This window comes from Amblyomma mixtum, chromosome 2 (assembly GCF_055824585.1).
Source record: "Amblyomma mixtum isolate Tamu chromosome 2, ASM5582458v1, whole genome shotgun sequence".
Lineage (NCBI taxonomy): Eukaryota > Metazoa > Arthropoda > Arachnida > Ixodida > Ixodidae > Amblyomma > Amblyomma mixtum.
In genome coordinates, this window is record NC_143013.1 from 150,562,150 (window position 1) to 150,582,532 (window position 20,383).

Here is a 20,383-nt window from a genome sequence, read left to right on the forward strand (position 1 = left end):
TGCCGTGGTCATTATCCCACTTGTATGCTGTATTCATGCATGTAGCTCCTGCTGAAGTCATAATACTGGTCTACAGCATTGTTAAATAAATAAAAATGATATCTCTTCTTTTTCTGCCCAAAAATGTGTTCTAGCAAAACCACAAATATTTGTCTAATGTTCTGACTGTTTTGCAACGTCAGCAAAAAAAAGTTATGCGGAACGTCACGCATCCCCATTACTACACTACAGATAAGGCAAACAGAAGCATAAAACTGAGGAGAACGGCAAGTTTTATTGAATTTATGATGAAAGTAACTGCTCCTCTCAGGAAAGTGGACGGCAAAACAAATTTGGTCAAAATACTCACTTCGTTTTGTACGCACAGTTCAAAACGTAAAACATGTCAAAAGAATGAAAAATACTCCGTCCTTATTACCTCCGAAGAAGGAGAAACGCTAGCACGAAATTTTCATAATAGTTGGGTTGATCTTCGTTGCTTACGAATTGTGCGCTACGGTAATTGCTTGTAAAATCATAACAATGTTACACTTAAATGTGAGACGGAAAAAAAATACATTTTTTTTCGTTGAGCACTTGGCAAAAGACAATTTCTCTCGCCAGCGGTAAAGCTATGGGGAAATGGTTATATTATAACCGGCTACACTAAATAGATTTCATACACTGCGGAAGAAGCATTTGATTTAGCGAAAATCGTAGCCCTGCCCGCATAAGTCACAGGCGAAATAGAGAATGGTGCTAAGTAAACGCGCTGGAAAATGTGCACAGGCACGGCCGTTGAGTCCTTGTCGGCTGCTAGAATACCAGTAAGGAAGGATGTGAGGATTGTACATTTGTGTAGATCACGGTGAAGAATTTCCCCGAGAGCTTAAAAGCCTAACTAAGGGAAGTGCAGCGACAAGTTAAACTAACGTTGAAATTTAATCAGTGGTCAAACATTTGACACGGAAACAGTTTACAGCAAAAAGCAAGGGTCTCGGAGCGTCAAATGACCGCATCTATCTGAGCGGAGACCGTAGGTTCGGAACAGGGTAGTGGATTGGGATGGGCCGGTGCAGATACGAAAAAATAACTCGAAATTATGACCGGTAAGTATTTTCATTACGGCGAGCTGGTACATTGTGCTTGAAAATGACCATAATTGTGTGAAAAATGGAGAAGAGACGTCATTGTGCACTGTCCTTTATTCACGTGTCTTCTTTTCCATATTTTTCGCATAAGTGTGCTAGATTTAAAGCAGTATGACCGGCAGATTGCTTTCATCAATTTAAAGCAAATTATATAACAATGGCGTCAGCGTCAGTCAGCGTGTGCGCATGCTTGTGCCGGGATTGCCGTGACTGTCACAAGGATGCATATTTAGACTCATGTATACTGTAGCTGCTGTGTAATAATTTATATAAAAACTTCAAGCGGGATTCTTTTGCCCTAGCAATGGAACACCATATGATGCGGCAAAATCGGTAGGGGTGTCAGAGGATTTGAATTTGTTACGAATGAACCTTACAGCTTTTCGTTGCACTCGTTCAAGCCGAGTGATGTTAGCGATAGATTGCGGGAACTAAACAGTGCTTGCGCATTCTAAGAGTGGCCTTATGAGGGTAGTTTAGGCAAAAAGCTTCTTATTTTGAGGGGCCAAATGTAAGCATTTTCTAATTAATAGTAGCTTTCGCAAGGCAGCAGTGGTAACATTGGTGTTATGCGTGTCCCATCTTAGGTCAGAAGTTAAAGTTAATCCTAGGTATTTATGTTCACAGGGCCTTGAAAGCGTTGATTCATTGGTACTCTAGGCATAATTATAAGGCTGCTTTTTCCTGGTGACTGTCATGAAAACGGATTTTTTATTGTTTAATGTCATCTCCCAAGTGTTACACCATTCAACAATTGTCTTAAGAGAGCTGCTTTGCATAGGGTGGTCTTCAGGATTTTTTATCGTTTTGTGCAGAATGCAATAATCGGCGAAAAGTTTTGTTACCGTCAATATGGTTAGTAATATATTTGATAAAAAAATAAAAACAAAACTGGTCCTAGGACAGATCCCTGCGGGACTCCTGATGTAACAGGAACTGGTCTTGATTGAACTTGTTCGAAAGTAACAATATATGAGCGGTCCGTCAAACATCCGTGATCAAATGTAACACATGGCCATCTCCAATCATAATGCGTAGTTTTGATATTAGTTTGGTGTGGTTGACACTGTCAGATGCTTTAGAGAAGTCTAGTAGTATTATATCTGTTTGACTCCCGTCGTCAATACTAAGGGCTAGGTCATGCACAACCTCTGTTAGTTGGGTGACAGTTGATAAGCCACGAAGAAAGCTATGTTGATGGGGCGATAATAAGTTTTCAGTCTCTAGAAAGTGCTTTAAGTGTTTTGCTACAATGTGCTCCATGATTTTGCACGACGTACTGGTAAGTGAAATGGGTCGATAGTTAGAAGGTGAGATTGAGTGTCCGGAGTTTTGAATGCGTAGAACCTTTGCTTTTTTTTCAATCGCAGGTAGCTTCAAGGTTGACGAAATGATACCCAGGTATTTACTGCACCATTCTGCATATGGTTTAAGGAACTGATTTGGGAGGTCATCTGGACCACTTGTTTTCTTTATGTCTAGGTTTAGCAGCAAGTTAGGAACACCATCATCTTTTATATGTAGAGGAACGATACATGGCGCAGATGGGCGGAAACTGTTAGGGAGAATGCCTTTGTCTTCTGTAAAAACAGATTTAAAGAAATCGTTGTGCATAATAGCTTTCGTTTTTTTTCCTCCATTGACAGGTTGGATGTGGCTGTTTTGTATTTCCGAAAGTATTTCCTGAATATATGGGGATTATTCTTAGAAGTGAAGGGAAGGTAACGTTAAAGTACTGTTCCTTAGCATGCTTTGAAATTTGTTTTAGCCTTGCGAGACCACTCGTTAGTTTCAATGATATGGTAACGTTTTGCCCTTTTTCTTGAATTGATCTACGGAGCCGCTTGACTTGCCTTTGTGCGTGAATTACGTCTATTGTAATCCACGAGTTGTTTTTCTTAGGCTCTTATATTTTTCGCGGAACGAATGCACCTATAGAGTAGGTTACGGTATTTCTAAACTGTTCCCACGAGGTGTTCACTTCGGTTGTCTCAGACGAAGTAACGTCGACAAATGGTTGGAATTCGTGCTCAAAATGTGTTTCGATTCTAATGTCGTCTACTTTAGCAAAACTAGTTACGATATGCATGCTTTTCTGACATATTATACTGCTCTGTAATAATAATCGGCAGGTAGGTATACTGTGGTCCGAGATGCCTCCATGACGTGAACCTGAGCACGGTTTTCAGGAAAGTGATCACTGATTAGTATCAAAACTAGGATAATACCAATTCTTCCGTGGGTACGTGTGGGTGTTGAAACAATTTGATGGAGATTAAAATTGAACATTAAATCGATGAGGACCTCTGCAGCTCTTCATGTATAGGACATTGTTGTTCAGTTTATGTCGGGGATGTTGAAATCACCCATGATAATACTCCATGAATTTCGGGCATGGTTCTGAAGGAATTCATGAATTGCATGCTGGCTTCATGTCCGGTAGAAGGACTTGTGTAAGTGCAGCCGGTAACTATGTCTGTATCTTTACAAATTATCTTGCAGAAAACTTCTTTTTCCTATTGTTGCAGGTTAGCGCCCTGTGTGCACATTAGTTGGCTTTTCGCGCCTTCCAAACTGTCGCGCGCGCACTTGTGTGTGTGTGTGTGTGTTTGTGTGTGTGTGTGAGTGTGTGCGTGCGCGTGCGCGTGCGTTCGCGCGTGTGTGTGTGTGTGTGTGTGTGTGTTACTTTGTTGCGCGGATCACGCTGAATTTGATAAGAACTTGGGCAAGCTCGAAGAGAAAATAAGAGCAGATTTTAAAAAGCTCAAAATGTGAGCTACTCGAGAGCAACGCAGGTGAACCCGACAAGAGAATCGTTGGCTTGGAGCAATACTCAAGAAATGCAGACATTGAGATGAAAGAAATCGATATCAACGAAAACGAAGATGTTCTAGACATGGTCTCAGAAATAGGTGGGGCCATTGAAATTACCATCAGTCCAGATCATGTCGAAGCTTGCCACCGAGTACCAACTCGAAACGAAATGAAGCCAACATCATCGTTAAGTTTAGATCGCAAGCGAAGCGCGATGCAACTCTCCGAAAGGCGAAAAGGGCAGGGTTACTTATGCTGACTTGCGATGTGCTGACTTCGAATCCAATTCTGGTTCCAGGCCAGTGTATGTGAATGAGCATCTGTGTCCGGCACTCAAGAAACTGCTTGGGGCGGCAAGCTAAAGGAAAATTCAGCACAAGTGGAAATCGGTTTGGTCATTCAATGAGAAAATCCGCGCCACAGCCACAGCCTTTAGCCTCTGCCGCTGCAGCAGATGCTGTAACTGCTCTGCTCAAATAAATCTTTTCAATTCAATTCAATTAAATTCAAAGCAGACACAAAAATCAAAGATCATACAGATAGCAAAAGAACGCGACCTTGACTGATAACTAGCCCAGAAGTAGCTCGGTAGTAAAATAGTATACTATCAGAATTGTTTATCAAGCCTTTCCTCCACCAGAATCAGTTCCAACCCCTTCCTCACAGAGCGTTTCTCTCCTTCATATTACCACCCAATCAGCAACTAATAAGGATGACGCCATCTGTCACAAAATTCGACGCACTTTTGAAGCAGAGAAACAAAAACAGCGCCGCGCGGACGCATCGCGCCAGCGAGCGCCGTAAAACGGGGGAGGAGGAAACCCCTGGAGAACGACTAGCCTTGTGTGTGTGTGACTGCCCCCTCCACCACCGCTCGCCGGAAGGAATGAGTCAGCCACGGCGCCGATTTCTCTAGAACGTCGAAGTTGTTTGTGCGCGATGTTGGCGGAAAGGGCGTAAGCCTTGCGTGCGCTATGACATGTCCCCCTCCTCTTCACTTGCACGTTGGCGGCGGCGCTAAGCCAGAAATTACGCGAAGCTCCACGAAGTGACTCCCGGCTTTTGAACAATGAGTACGCGCGTCCGGCTCGACAAGGGAAAGGAGACTGCACGGCCGACGTTGCCTCTACGTGCGCGCCTACTTTGGCGCCTTGAAGAAACAGACGCGGACCAAGCCTATATAAGAAGGGCATTGACCGCTGTCAGTAATGGAGTCGAGATAATTGAAGGATCAGAGCAAAAAACTCGCTGTCCCCATTCCCTTCCCACGCCCCATTTCCCTTTCCGCTACTTCCCAGGGGAGGTCAGGGGAGCCTCCCCGGGCCCGCTCTCTCGGCTGTGGGTCGCTAATGTAGCATTTTCCCTAATATTTTATTTTTCCACCCACGGGTGGTCAAATTACAACTTGCCTACGGGCCTCCTCTTTTATTTTGCAATTGGGTTAAGCCTGTTGTGTGTAAACGGTGCAGGCAGGGGCCTATTATTTTTATTTCCTTTTCGGTTGCTCCAACCTATTCAATGTCAGTTTAGTCTGAGCCGCACTTTAAGCTTCGGAGAAGCGCGCCCCTTCGACTCCCGGGAAAAACACCACTCGGCCAGCCACGGACCAACGAGGCAACGTGCGCCAGTCTGCGGGACGGCATCGTCATGGACCTCTGGTCGTCGGACGTCGCAGTGCCCGCAGAACAAATTTTGTTTTATTTTGTGGCCTCTCTCATGTGTTAGTGCACTTTAGGTGCAATATCCTCTTTGTATTGTAATCTCTTTCGAGTTTTACTTCGCAGGAGTTGAATTGTTTTGTTAATCACTTTGTATGTGTTTGTACTAGTGATGAAGTTCAGAAGTGCAAGATGCCAGGCTAGTTGGTAATCCATGATCAAAAACAGCGCAAGGAACGGGACGAAAACACGAAGGAAGAAGACACAGACACGGGCGCTGACTAACAACTGAAATTTTATTTCGATGCAGGACACATATATAAAGTACAAAGAGGGGGGTGTGTCCAAGGCGATCCTGCACAATCACCGAAACAGTGTAGTCACGTCCAAGGGTAAAACCGATAAAAAGGTGAAAAGGCCGAAAGAAAGACAAAAACCAATGAGTACGCAACCAGGTCGAGCGCCTGTCAACCGCCGGATATCCCCTGAACGTTCTGATGTCCGTGGCCGGGTCCGTCGCCAAGAAACAAGGATCACATGACGCGCAGGAGGCGTCCAACAGGGAGAACAGAAGAGTGGTCGTAATGCCCTACATTCATGAGGTCAGCCACCGCCTCAAAAAGGTCGCGAAACGTTCAGGGGTTGACGTCGTCTTTTCAGCGCCAAACAAGCTTTCCGCCCTATGCCCGAAGGTGAACAAACCTCTGATCGCCCGTGGTTGTGGGCAGACTCATTCGGAACAACTGGTCCCCTGCAAAACCGGCGTAGTCTACTCTCTGCCCGTATCCAGTGGGAAGAGACACATTGGCCAAACAGGCAGGTGCCTCAACATTAGGCTTCAAGAGCACAGGAACAATGTAGACAGTATTGCAATTTCCGGGCACCTTGCCAAGCACTGCAAAAAGTGCAAACGTAAGGATGATGATCCGGACAAAACCTGTTACCCAGATTTCAATCGCTGCACAATTCTTACTAGAGGACGGGATAGGATATCCAGGGAAATCGCAGAAGCATTCGAAACCCACAACGCAAAGGAACAATGTGTGAGTACACCCTCCCTGTGCTTGTCGCAAAAAGAATTGGATTTTCTTAGAGGCAGGGTAAATGTTTAATCCTGTTCTTAAATGCCACTCTCTGTCATTTTTGTTAATCACACTGCGCCGCGATTTTAGTCCCGTTTTTTCACCTTTAGTTTAACGCTGTTTTTTTGACTTTGGGCTATGTGCATATCTGTTTTCATCGTTTTCATCGCTTTCATTCACCGTCCCGGCCTCTTACACCTTGGTTTTATCGCTTTTTGTCTTTCTTTCGGCGTTTTCACCTTTTTGTCGGTTTTACCCTTGGACGTGACTACACTGTTTCGGTGATTGTGCAGGATCGCCTTGGACACACCCCCCTCTTTGTACTTTATATATGTGTCCTGCATCGAAATAAAATTTCAGTTGTTATTCAGCGCCCATGTCTGTGTCTTCTTCCTTCGTGTTTTCGTCCCGTTCCTTGGGCTGTTTTTGATCATTTTGTACTAGTGATTATGGAATCCTCTGTATCGTCTCATTGCTGTATAAACTTTATTTTGTTTGTCAACCTTTGACTCCGACCTATTCTCTGGCTTGCGACCGGCGAAAGCTGGACATCAAACCAGCAAAAACCTCTTGTCGCTTGTAGCTGATATCCGCTGAGCTTGTCACGCTGAGTCGAGGGCATCTCCTTTGAGTCCGAGACCGCTACCCCGACACACTCTAAGGGTATCTGGGAACGCACACTAAAGTGCGCGAAGTTGGTTGATACCGTCAGTAATCTTTTCAACCAGTTCCACTTTCAATTCAATACTATAATGTTCACCGAAACTTGGTATTTGTAGCTCATATATAACATTGACGGACACAAGGGGTTCTTTCTAAACCGACCAGGACAGAGAGGTTGCGGTACTGCCATTTATACTGAAAACTCCAAAAAGATACAAGCTATTGATGGAATATACAAAACTAACCGTGGATTATGAAATATTGTCAATATAAAACAATAACTGAATATTATCAGTTGTGTACCGCCCACCCAGCGGCAATATGATTCGCTTTTTGAACTTCTTTGAAGAGCTTTTTGAATATACCTCTGCAATGCATTTACAACTTATATGTTCTGGAGACCAACATAAATGCGCTATAGCGCATTTATGTTTTCTCCAGAACATATAACACAACACAACTTTCGACTTTATTGCTAGGCTGTCTGCAACTGGTTTCATGAACATAATTTCTACGCTACTCATATGACATTCTCAATCGTGTCTGAAGTAGATTTAATTATCATGCACATCGAAACGACTGTTCAGTGTGCCGGTAGAGTCGCGTCTGATGTAAGCGATCATTTTCCGGTATTCATGTTTTATTCCAGACAAACAAATGGCAAAAAAAGATTCATTCGCGGAAGTGTTCTGTTTTCAGTGCATAACACCTGACGCAATAGAATCGTTTAGAAGTGATATAAATGCTTGTGGATTTGTCTTTTCTACTCGAAAAAAAGAAACATGGCAAAGGCATATTCCGTTCTGTCAAAACGTTTGCACGTATATAATGAAAGCACATTCCCTTTAGAGCTGGTACGCCATCGAGGAAAATAATAAAACCATGGTGGCCAGATATCAGTGCTGATGATAAAGCATAAAAACAGTCTATACCGCGCTTTTTTGCGCCCGCGCACTGCAGAATCCCTTGAAAATTGCATGAAATTCAGCAATAAACTCAATGCTGACCTAAGGCGGGCTAAGTTCGCGTATTATCACCAGCTATTCTCTAATGTTTCAAGCAAACACCGTAACATTGCCTGGAATGTCACAAACAAAGTCTTGGACTGAAGTGGTTCCCACTATCACTCTGATAGCATCGTTGTTAATGGGCAGGAATATACTTGCAGTAGCTAGCTGATTACTTTAACCAACACTTTGTCACTAAAGGTCATACATGAAATACAATACATCCCGCGACACATAAACCGGATATAGTCTTCAACACATTTCACAGCTTTTTCCTCGAACCAACTGACTTAACGGATGTGTACACAGCATTGAGTCAGCTAAATAACTCTGCTGCTTTAGATTGCGACAACTTACAAATCGTCTCTGTGAGATCGGCAGAGACGATAGCTTAATGCTCTCGTGCAGTGGCCAACGATGCTCATGTGTTCACGTTTCCGTGGGTTCGAATTCCAGTCTTTCTTTCATTCAGCTATTTATGGTTGGCCGAAGGTCACCCCCAACGTCAAGCATCGCACAATCTGGAGGGCCGGTTTGACTTCGTGATGTAGTGGTTCGAGCAATAAGATTTGCGCAATGACGGCATCGGAGCGACGAAAATCGCACCGCACAGCGGCGCAGCACCATCATTTGCGCACACACCTGGCACTTTTGTTATCGGCGTGTTCTTCACCGCTGCGCCGAGCGTTGCTGTATGCCGCTCTAGTGGCAGGTAACTAATGGTACTCTTATCTTATCCGCTAGATTAAGCACACAGGGTCCAAATAACGACCATTTTTGTTGCCATTGTAAGGTTTCCAGCAGCCGGGTGTTCCTCTTTTGAAGAGGCAAGCAGAACCCGAGCAAAAACAAAACAGGAAGCGCAGTTTGGTGGAAATAATTTATTGCATACTTTTCAAGACCAAAGATTATTGACGATGCACGTCCTTTATTTTTTGCATCAAGAGTGTGTAAATGAATGATTTCGTAAACATTCCTATTTATTTGTTGTATATACACTGTAAACATTTCTTCGTATACATTATTGCATATATTAAACTAAAAATAAAAGCACTGTACTGCCCCACGCCCACCTAAAATTACAAATCATTCCGTGTGCATGAAGGCAGACAAGCTGAATGTGCCTGCACGATGAGAGCTCCATCCAGCGTTAAAATTAAAACACTGCACATTGCATGCTATGCTACTGTGACGAAAAATTTACAGAAATATTAAGCTAGCGTTGGCCGTTTGATACACCATGTCGGTGTGAGGTAGACTATCGCCGTGATATTCCAGAGCCGAAGTCTCCAACCAGGAAGCTGTTCAGGTCGTAGACAGCATCCATGCTTCACATGAAAACAAACAGTAGCGATCACTAAATCAATAAATCACCCCTTGTAGCCATGGCCGCCGTATCCGCCGTATCCGCCGTAGCCCCCTCCGTACCCGTAGCCGAGGCCGGAGTGGGCGAGCAGAGCACCTCCGCCGCTGACCTTGTGGACGTGGTGCACCGTCTTCACCAGGAAAGCCGGCCCAGCCACAGCCTTAGCAAATCCGGGGCCTCCACTCAGAAGGGCCACGCTGCTGCCGATGCCCACGCCGCCAACGCCTCCGTAGCCAAGGCCTCCATATCCGGCACCACCGTATCCGACTCCGCCGTAACCAATGGCCCCGTAGCCGCCACCGTATCCGACCTTTGGAACAGCTGTGACCACGGCCAGTGCAGCGAGGAGGGCAAAGAGAGTAGCCTGCGTATATTTTTGTTTTTAATTCTTGAGTCGTAAAAGCTTAGGTATGGAAAATAAGCCTCACATCACTAATATGGTATCGTAAGATTTCACAGTAACAATCAATATATCCATCGATGCCAAATAAATAACACACACCTTTTAATGGAAAAAAGAAGAATAGCCTGCTACATGAGGATACATTTTCAGCGGAACCTGTTTCCATGCAGCAAGCCACGAATAACAATTCGGCTTATGGTAAATCGAACTTTGAGAGCTTATGCTTAGTTGCGTGATAGCTGCAACAACTATACAGCTTTTTCCCTGGCTGTCCTCGCAACACCGAGTTGCGGAAATAAACCTTCAACCTTAAATATTCACAAAACTTCGAAAGTGCATTTCCGTTCCCATCCTTAATTTTTTTTTTTTGAGATGCCGTACAGTGACAGCGTATTTGGGATGCTTAATCGCTTAAGTGTAATATCTTTACAGCACCTTCAATCTGCGATTGTCTGCCCATGAAATGCTCAAAAGCAACTCCCGATATGAAATTAATTGTTCAAACGAGAAAGAGCCGGAAATAAAAGGCACTTTTAGTAGTTCATCAATCAATAAGGATTTTCAAATCATTCCAGATTTCCGAAAAACATCACTGTTGGAGGACGAGCACTACCTACAGGTAACCATACAGGCCTAGAAGGAATCAGTGTGCATATGTTACGAGACAGAGTATGACCACACGAGGAGTAACACTAGACGCAGCGCTCACAACGGGCTGTCGATCAGAAACCACGTGCATAAATCCTCTCGCAAGACCTTCGGCTTGCCGCCGTTTAACAAGATCTGGTGCAGGCCTGATAGGCCGCCATCTGACCCAGGCGTAGAATTTTGCAGTGATCCCTAATTGGAATGTTGAGCTGTGAAGACACTCATATCTTACGCCTGGAAATCTTACTCAGGGATATTTTCCAAATAAGGAAAGCACTTCCATAATTTAAGATATTAAGTTCACGAAGCCTGTTCTTGGCCACAAATTCTTGAGAAGCGCATTTTTTGACGAGAAATTGTTTACGAACCAAGTTTTTTCATATATTGTAGGATTCCGCAATAACAACCCATATATTGGCGTATCTTCTCTCGGCTGGCTGGCATTTTTTTCAGATTCACATATTTAGGGCGTCAAAAACATTCCCCTTTGTTTTTCTTTGACAGGCTTAAATACTAGGTCTATCGATTGACAAACTTTAAGAGAATAATATTGCTTCGTATCGGAATAGACCATTCCCTTTAATATTTTCGCAACAGATTATTCTAATACTAAACATGTGTTTGACACATTGGTGTCAAACAATCCAGATCTTGTTAAAAGTGCGCTTTCATATGCCAGGGTGTAATGAAGAAGGGCTCGGAATTAAAGCTACTTGAATTAAAACTGTCATTTTGTGGGAAACATTTCTGTTTGATTCCGCATCGTACAGCACTTTTCACACAAGTAAAATTTGTAACAATAAACTGTCATCCCACATTAATCCTTACCAAGGAGTTCATGGTGGACGTAGCAGTAACCAAAATGGCGTCAACTGTGTTCTCAGAATGACCCAGGTGCGCATATATACTCTATGGGAAGATTGTTATCAAGGGAGAGGTCAGAATGGCGCCATTGCATCGGGGTAAAGGCGGTAAAAAAAAAAGGCGCCACACGCGAACGAAAAGAGGACATTTGGACTGCACGTTCTTGGCGGCTATCTTTACGGATGGCACGTGCATCACAGCTGAACCTTGAGAGATGGTGTCCAATGAAGGAAGGGTGCATCCCAGGACGTCTGAGAGGCCTGCATGTGATGCAAAAGGAAGGACTGCTTTTCCCCGTGAGTTTCCATGCTTCTAGGTAGGCCGGCAAGCACGTCATCGGGAAGACAACCAAAGTGCAGTAAGGTCGGAAAGAAAAAGTCTCGAAATAGCGACACACCAACGACCGCAGCAGATGCCTGCACGGCTTTGTAATCAGCTCTACTGTTGCTCACGGAAGCGCCTGTTTGGGGTGAGCTGGAAAGCAGAAAGAGGCTAGGAAGAGCGGAGGGGGGAGGGGGGGATGCATCGGAGACTGGCTGACATGTTTTCTTGTTCACAACACGCAAAACGATTGCTGTAGCTAGCCTGACTTTATCAAAGGTAGCTTTCTCCAAGTAAACAGGCGTTTCTCGAGGTTAAAGAAGTAAAACCGATTACATGTATTACATAAGCGCTGCGCTGATGTGGAACGCAGACTTTGTATTTCCGCCTATCAGAAAAAAATTTTGTAGCCTCATCAGCGTGATATTAGGAAAGGGATGTCCCCTTTTACGCAATTAATTGCAACTGTAGATGAATTAACAATGACATTAAGAAGAACAGAAAGGTGGGCGAGTTGGTTGTTATCCATTTTTTAACAGCGCGAAAAGACGACGACGTTTACACACACACAAGCGCAGCGCTCGTGTTGTTGTGTGTGTAAACGTCGTCGTCTTTTCGCGCTGTTAAAAATGGATAACAATGACACTTGGTGATGGTGATTCTCGTTGAGTAAACGTGCTACCGATAAAAATTTCTAAAGCGTTCGATAAATTTGAGCACGGAAAATCACTCTGTATTTTAGAATTCATTCTTGACACTAATTTGCTGCGTCAGTTAATAAGTTCATACGTCAAGGACAAAGGCGAATAACTAGATTTGAGCAAGTTGGTGCAAAACCTGCGTGGGTCGTCTTTTTCAACAAGGATCAAATCGCAGAAAAGAATTAAAATTTTTGAATTTCTTGGATGTAATCTCCAGTGTGCCGCAGGGCAATGTATTAGGCAGTGTGCTCTTCCGTTACGTGACCGCGTATGAAGCTCATTCGGGCGAAAATCTATTTGCGTTGAAGTAGTTGGCACCAAGTATCGGAATCAATCGATGGCTGTGAAACATTTGCCGCCCAATGTTCCGGATATTGTCATACGATTCAGCGTTCCGTGCAGCACAAACTTACTAGTTATGTTAGAGCCAAGCTCGTGGCAAGGATTGGAACCAGCGTCCTATAATGGGCGGAACCAGCGACCTATAATGAGGGCTGCGAAAAAAAAGTACCATGCACCGTTCGGGTGTCCACCAAGAAAAGAGAGAGTCTTACTGCGTTATTTCTCTTCCCCAAAAAAGTCATTTTCAGTTTGTCCAACGGGCAAGACGACGCGCCTTACGGGCGATGCCGTTCCGTCGACTCCCAGGCAGCGCTGCAACAGGCTGTCGTGTTCCACTCATAAAGCCGAAGCTTAAACGCCCTCCAAAATTTAACATATTGTTCAATAAACGGAGATAATTACTGACTACGTTTGCATTCCCCTGTTTGCAGCTGACTGAATTTTTTATATAAGCATAGCCTCAGCTACTTACCACAAGGTTTCTCCAGCCATCTATATATTTTTTTTATAGAAAAGTGGTGCAAAGATTGGGGTATGTACCTTAACACGCAGTGAACAGTGCTTCTAAGAGTGATGCGTAAGAAGTATATCAGTTCAATTCTGTATCTCTTGCACAACTGTCTTATTTTCGTAAATATATGTACCTTGGTGGCACTTTTGCCAGTAATCTATCTTGGAGTACCCATATTTTAAATATTTGTTCTGCTTTCGCAAAACTTTGATTTCTACGGCGTAAAGTCAAAGAATTTCCACCCAGTCTTAAAGTTCTAGCTTAGAACGCATATGTCATGTCTAAACTTGCGTGTCCGTTGATCGTCTAGGGCGCTGACACTGAAACAGATAACTGAGCAGGCGCAGAGAAAAGGTTTGATGTTCATGCAGGAACAGTATTTCACTACGGCTATGATTGCCAACAATATACCTTCACTAGCAACCCGCAGGAGGATGACTGGTCTGCAGTTCGTATATAAAATTTTAAACATCCAGCTAAACCTCAGCCACCCGCCGTGCCTGACTGTTCCCAACACTAGGCATCACTGAAAATATCATCACAAAATACGCTGACTACAGTCAATGTTCGAAAAAACAAATTTTTTTACGGACCGTTTTTAACTGCAGACAAATTTTGATTTGAATTCCCTTCCAGAATGCGCATTTGAGTCATCAAGCTTTCATTAGGCAATTCAACAATATCTATTTGGTTACAGTATGATGCATTCACTTCTTCTGCCTTTACATTGTTCTTGCATTTTAAGGCCAAAGCCTTTAATGGCTCATGCTCGCGGTGTACGTCCTTACGCTGGAATCGTGCAACTGTGGCCGCTCCTCCGCGCAGCGGCGCAACCTCTTCTGTAATTTCTTCTTTTTCTTCTTCACCTCTTTATCTTTCCTCAAATTCATTTTCTTCATTACGGATTCTCTTTCTGTTTCTTCTTTCACTCCCAGTTCCTCCTTTCCTCTGAAAACGGAAGACGGGTGTCCACCAAGATATGCGATACAGTTACTGTGTAATTTCCTCTCCTCAAATACAATTTTTATTTTCTTCACTATGGCCCCCCTTTGTCTTTCTTCTTTCACTCCCACTTCCGCCCTTCCTGTACGCCACGGATCGGGTGTCCACCGCGACGGTTGCTAGGCAACGGTTCTTGCGGCCGTAACAACAACACAAAAGCGCGATTCAAGCGTCCACTGACCAAGGTAGCCAGTTATGCGCGCTTCCTTTCCTTAAAATGATCGGAGTGTAAAACGTCAACACCAAAGCCAATGAACGCAATGAAAGCCGAACGGACAACGGCGACGGCGACGCCGCAAAATGGGCGTCAAAGAGCTGCACTCTAAAACACTGCATCAAAAAAGCGACCGCAGTCGCCGAAGACCATAAAAACCGCACATTCGGGAAGCCCGCCACGCGCCAAGCGGTTTGGGGAAGCGGCGGTGGGTTGGCCACGTGGCTTTAGCCAAGCACACTTTAGAATTTGTAAAGTGTGTTCGGTAATTTTTCTTTTTTTGTAAAAGGACTTATCGCCAAAAAAGACAGCACACAGTAAGAGAAACAGGGTTATATATCGGATACTTGGATCTGCTGCGATGGCGTAGAGGTAGAGCATCCGCCTCGCGTGCAACAAGACCGGGGTTCGAATCCCGGTGCAACGCAATTCTCCACAGGATTTAAAAAAAAAACTCCGCATGTCGATGGAATTGCATAACCAGGCCTGGAGTGCAGCCTGATTTCGGTGACCAGAACCGACAACGCACTTCCTCATCAGAACGGGATTTATCCACCCTGGTGTAGTACCTGGCCGCAACCTTCTATGAGCAAACCAATTAACCCTCGGCCCTCAGTCCCCAGCGGCTGCGGACCAACTGACCAAGGCGGCGATCAGATCTGTGAAGCAGCGGAGGGTGATAAGAATCTCTGGCTCCGGACAGGCCGCCATTGGAAACTGAACCTGGCAACGTTTAACGCAAGAACCTTATCAAGTGAGGCTAGCTTAGCAGTGCTGCTGGAGGAATTAGCGGATGTTAAATGGGCCGTCATAGTGCTTCATAGACGTCATAGGGACGTCATAGACCAGGTGGTAGGTGACTATGGCATAGGTTCTAGGAATAGTAGGGGAGAGTTGTTAGTAGAGTTCGCAGATAGAAATAATTTACGGATCAGGAATACCTTCCTCCGCAAACGAGGAAACAGGAAGTTGACGTGGAAGAGCGCCAATTGTAAGACTAAACTTAAATAAACTTCATAATGTCACGACCGACGTTGTGCCCGAGCATCAATGTCTGACGTTCGCCCAAGCGGCACTTCCTTGAATTAGGCACCAGACAAGCCCGTTTCAGGCAGTCCAGTGAGGCGTTCGTTGTTCTCGTTGAACGTCTGGCCAAAAATGGCGACATCATCGAAGCAGCACATATAAATCTGCCATTTCAAGCCTCGTAGGATCGCGTCCATAAATCGCTCGACAGTTGTACGAGCGTTGCAGAGGCCGGAATTCATTACGTTAAACTAAAAAAAAATCATCCGGTATGATAAAAGCAGTTTTCTGTTTGTGTTCAGGGTGTACAAGGATCTGCCAATAGCCCGACCGTACATCGACGCTGTCTATAGCATCATCAGACCGGGGAAATGAATACACTTCTTTCTTTATGTCAGCATTCAGGGAGCGATAGTCCACGAAAAAACACCATTTGCCATCTTTCTTCTTGACCAGAATGACCGGGGCTGCCGAAGAACTCTTGGACAACACCCTTTTGCAACATATCCGAACTTGTTCACTGATGACCTGGCGTTTTGTTCGCGACACTGTATACGATTTCTTTCGAATGGAGAGTGAGTAACCGGAGTCAATCCGATGCCCCGTGTGTGACATGGCAATGCTACGTGAACCGCTGGGCTCAAAAAAGTAAAAAAAAAATGGACGAGTATTTGACTAGCTAGGCTCCGAAGGCATCACGCTCGGCACTTTTCAGAGATATTCTAATCATCCGACAAAGTTGTAAGAGAGTGGCTGGAGTAGCAGCAAGTTCGTTTGGAGTGTCAACAACCAAAGCCACCGAAGCATTGCCGTCTTGGTTAAACGTGGTGATCATCACGTCAACAGGAAATACCATCAGTTGCAAAGAACAGTTGATGGCCCACAGTTGTGCCGGCCCTGGAACACCGACACCGGACAATGCGGAACCGCAATGAGTTTCTTGGTGAATTTAGAGTAGAGAGGTGCCAAGGAATCGGAAGCACGACTGGGGCATGAAAGTGGGACGCACATTATAGAAAGCGGTGGCACAATGGTATCTTTGTATACGCAAAACTCATCTCGAGCCGGCTTCTCCTATAAGAGGCAAGACGTAAGGTAACCGCGAACGCCGAGTCCACCAGAGCGACAGTCGACATTTGCGCCACAAACTAGCAGAAACTCAATACCTACGATAACATCATGCGCACAACTCGGAAGCACTGCAGATTCCGCGGCACGGCGAACACCCCGCGCCTAGCAGCACCCTTAGTGCAGATGATGCTGGAATTTTCTATCATTGAGGCTGGTGGTAGCATAGGAAAAAAAAATAGATTTTTTTTACATTACAAGTGTCAGAAAGCAGTGCGTGTAATGCGTCCCAGCTTATCAGATGTCAAAGTTCGTGAAATGTAAAAAAGCACACTTTGCTTGCGGCTGACTTTTTGAATGCCCATATTAAATGCCCTTTCAGTCTTCAATAGTATACTAAATGATCATTGTGTTGATCTGTTATGAATCATATTCATTATATGGGCTTTATTTAGGTCTGTCGTATATTCTCATACAGAACCAAATGCAGAGCAACTGATATTCAGTGCGATAGCGTTAAAGGCGCCGTTCGCCTGAAAATTTGGTGTCGGCGTTGTGAGAGAAAAAGCACGGACATGGCTTTCACAGTTGGTCTTATTATCTCTCTACCCTCCTCCTGTGTGTTACCTCCGAGGCTGTTCGGGGTCCTGCTGCAAGGGGGTGCCTTTGAGTGCAGGCTCCCATGCATGCGACCACCGGAAAAAGAAAAGCGGCGGCCGCCAAAATTCACGCAGTAATCGAGACTAGCCGACTCCATTCTTCCATAACTGCCACCATATGTGTTTCAGAACTAAGTGATTTTCTTTAGGCAGCGTTCAGTGCCGCAGAAACAACCCTACAACAACGTACCACTGCCAGGGAGGCATCGCTCAACACCTGCCGCCGCGCACGGAGAGAAGTTGCTGTCATTCATCCGCGCTCCGTTCTTTCCGTCAGCGACGCGGGTGCCGCCGCAGCCGGAGTTCGCCTTCGGGAGGTCATTGGACCAAGGCACGGGACGACCCTGGCTGGCTTCCTGCAGTGCCATCTGCTGCTGATTGAATAAAAGCCAGCTACGTGTGGTAAATTACACGCCCACTTGTCGGTGGCAAGGCGACCTCAGGAAAGGACCGTTTAGGGAGAGTTATCCCTCTGCCTCAGCCGTGGAAGAAGATGGAGAGTGGAGGGCTGTCAATGAATGCCCAGCTCCGGCAAGCTTGAGAAACCAGCCAGTGAGCGTCGTTGACTGGACCCAAAGGCAGCGGCCAAGACAAAGTGCCTGCGATTGGACAAAACAAGGCGGGAAGACGACGGGAGAGACTATCAAAAGCGCCTCGATGCGTTCATCGAGGAGCGATTTACGGAGCCCCTTCCCTGCTTTTAATTTCTTTGTCTATGTATGTAACCCATGTTGGAAGTATGGGAGTTTTCGCTTGCTTCTCCAACTCCCCGTATCCTGCCCACGTTCCTTCCTTTCCCGGCACGGCAGCGGTGTTCCTCTACCCGATGCCTGGTGAAACACGCTACCAGCACTGCGAGTTCTAGCAACTACAGGTTTTCCCACTGAATTTGATCCTAGTGCCAGTGGAAATAATCTACGCGCTGACTGATATAATCTGCGCGCCATGAATTTACTCCGAGTGCAAAACATTTAATCCACGCGCCAGCGTATTTAATCCAAGCGCCAACTCAAACAATGTGAGCGCCAACCAATTTAATCCCAGTGCCAACGCAAATAATACGTGCGCCAGCTGTTTTAATCCAGGTGCCAACCAATTTAATCCACACTCGAAAAACGAATGCTGTGGAAGACTCCAAAGCATAGAACACGAATGCCAGGAATAAAGATGAGATAATTTTTCAAACCACTGAGCGAAGTGTCCACATATTGCATAGCTTTCATCAATATTATAACCAACACTGCTTTGATACAAGCGCCGTTTAAAGCGCACAATATCAGCATTAAACAGCTGCACAGGGGCTCAGTGCTATGGCTTACTGGCTCTTTATTATGACCATAGAACGGAGGAGGGCACAAATGCACACACTGTTTATAATGGAACATTGAGTCCACTGTCTTCAATAAAAGGTGCGATTATTTTGTCAGATAGCCAAAGAAAGTGTTAATAAAGCGTACCTTAGATTAGCCCTACGTATTTTCGTGTGAAAAACTGTCTCTCCTGCAACCGAGAGTAGAGTAAGCATGAAATGTTTACGGGCATAACACGGCTTAGGTAGGCAGCCGCGAACCCTGGCGGCCTTGTCGCTTTCGGGAGCGGCCGCATAATCATGGCGTTGTCGGCAGGGGCGAGCAGTCTTCTGCTGTGGCCTATCACTCGCAAAGCCATCGCTTTCCGCAAGACGCTTCCTACCTCTCCTTTCATCAGGCTCCATTGCTCGGCTTAAGCAGCTGTGACGGTGGCGGCATTGAAATGCAGGACGACGCAGAAGCGTACGCGGACACGAAGAGACGCAGGCCTGACAAGAATGTATATGCAGCGCGTTCGAAACTGCCTAAAGTGCGTAGAGGCGAAACCGTTTTCCGCACCACTTTGCCTGTGTGATACTGGTGACGTCACCACTGGATTACATCCTCCTCCCCACCCCCGCCTATACCACTCCCAACAAATCCTCTGGAGGCCACTCCAGACCCGAACTCTTCCTACCCCTCAGCTTCTATCCTACTTCCGCCATGTTTCCCCAGAGTGCACTCTCTGCGGAGAATCGCACGCCACCCTGGACCACATCCTCTTCGGCTGCCCTGCCGATCCTCCCCCGCAGGGACAGCCCGCCATCGGTACATGGGAGGAATGGGAGGCCCTCCTTGCGTCGCAGGACCCGGACGCGCAACTTCGCTGTGTGAACCGGGGTGCCAGTGCCATGGCCCTGCGCGGCCTGGACACATGCGCGTAATGTGAGGGCTGTGCGGTGGCCCTGAGACCTTGCACGGTCCAAACTCGCTTGCTTAATAAAGTTTTCCATCCATACGTCACACATAATTGATGAAATAATGACAAATTACTAATTAGTGACTAATTACTGATTAATGTCTAAATACTAATTAACTGCTAATTAATGACGCTTAAGCTTTGCCTTAAGGAGTGGAACGCGACAGTGTTTTGTAGCGCTGCCAGGAAGTCCACGGAACGCCTCCACCGGTTCTGCGCGATGCCTTGCCCTTTGAACGCGGCGCTTTTTGAGGAAAGGAAATTACGCAGTAATTCACTGTCATCTCGGTGGACACCCGAACTAGACACCCTACCCGAACCGCACCGTACAGGAAGGGAGGAACGCCACCACCCGTTCGGCGCGATGCCTTGCCCTTTGAACGCAAGGCTTTTTGAGGAAAGGAAATGGCGCAGTAATTCTCTGTCATCTCGGTGGACACCCGAATCGCACCATACAGGAAGGGAGGAACGCCACCACCCGTTCGGCGCGAAGCTACCGGCGCTTTGATGCCGGTCCTGTAGGAGGGCTTAGAGAGTCTCGTTAAATCTCGTGTGGTGCCCGGATGCTCTCGTTTCAGCTCCCGGATGTGTGGAATTGAGTGCCCGGATGAGTGGAATTCAGTGTCCGGATGTTGG

General features: G+C 45.7%; 1 protein-coding gene across 1 annotated transcript in view; it reads right to left on the reverse strand.

The window, feature by feature from the left end:
- Positions 1-9,376: 9,376 nt before the first annotated feature.
- Positions 9,377-20,383, reverse strand: part of LOC149361265 (uncharacterized) — a 68,627-nt gene continuing 57,620 nt past the window's right edge. Inside the window, exon 2 of the mRNA XM_089572641.1 lies at positions 9,377-10,084. Within this exon, the coding sequence (XP_089428767.1) occupies positions 9,725-10,084 (360 nt within the window). The 3' untranslated portion in view covers positions 9,377-9,724. The remainder of the gene's footprint in view (positions 10,085-20,383) is intronic.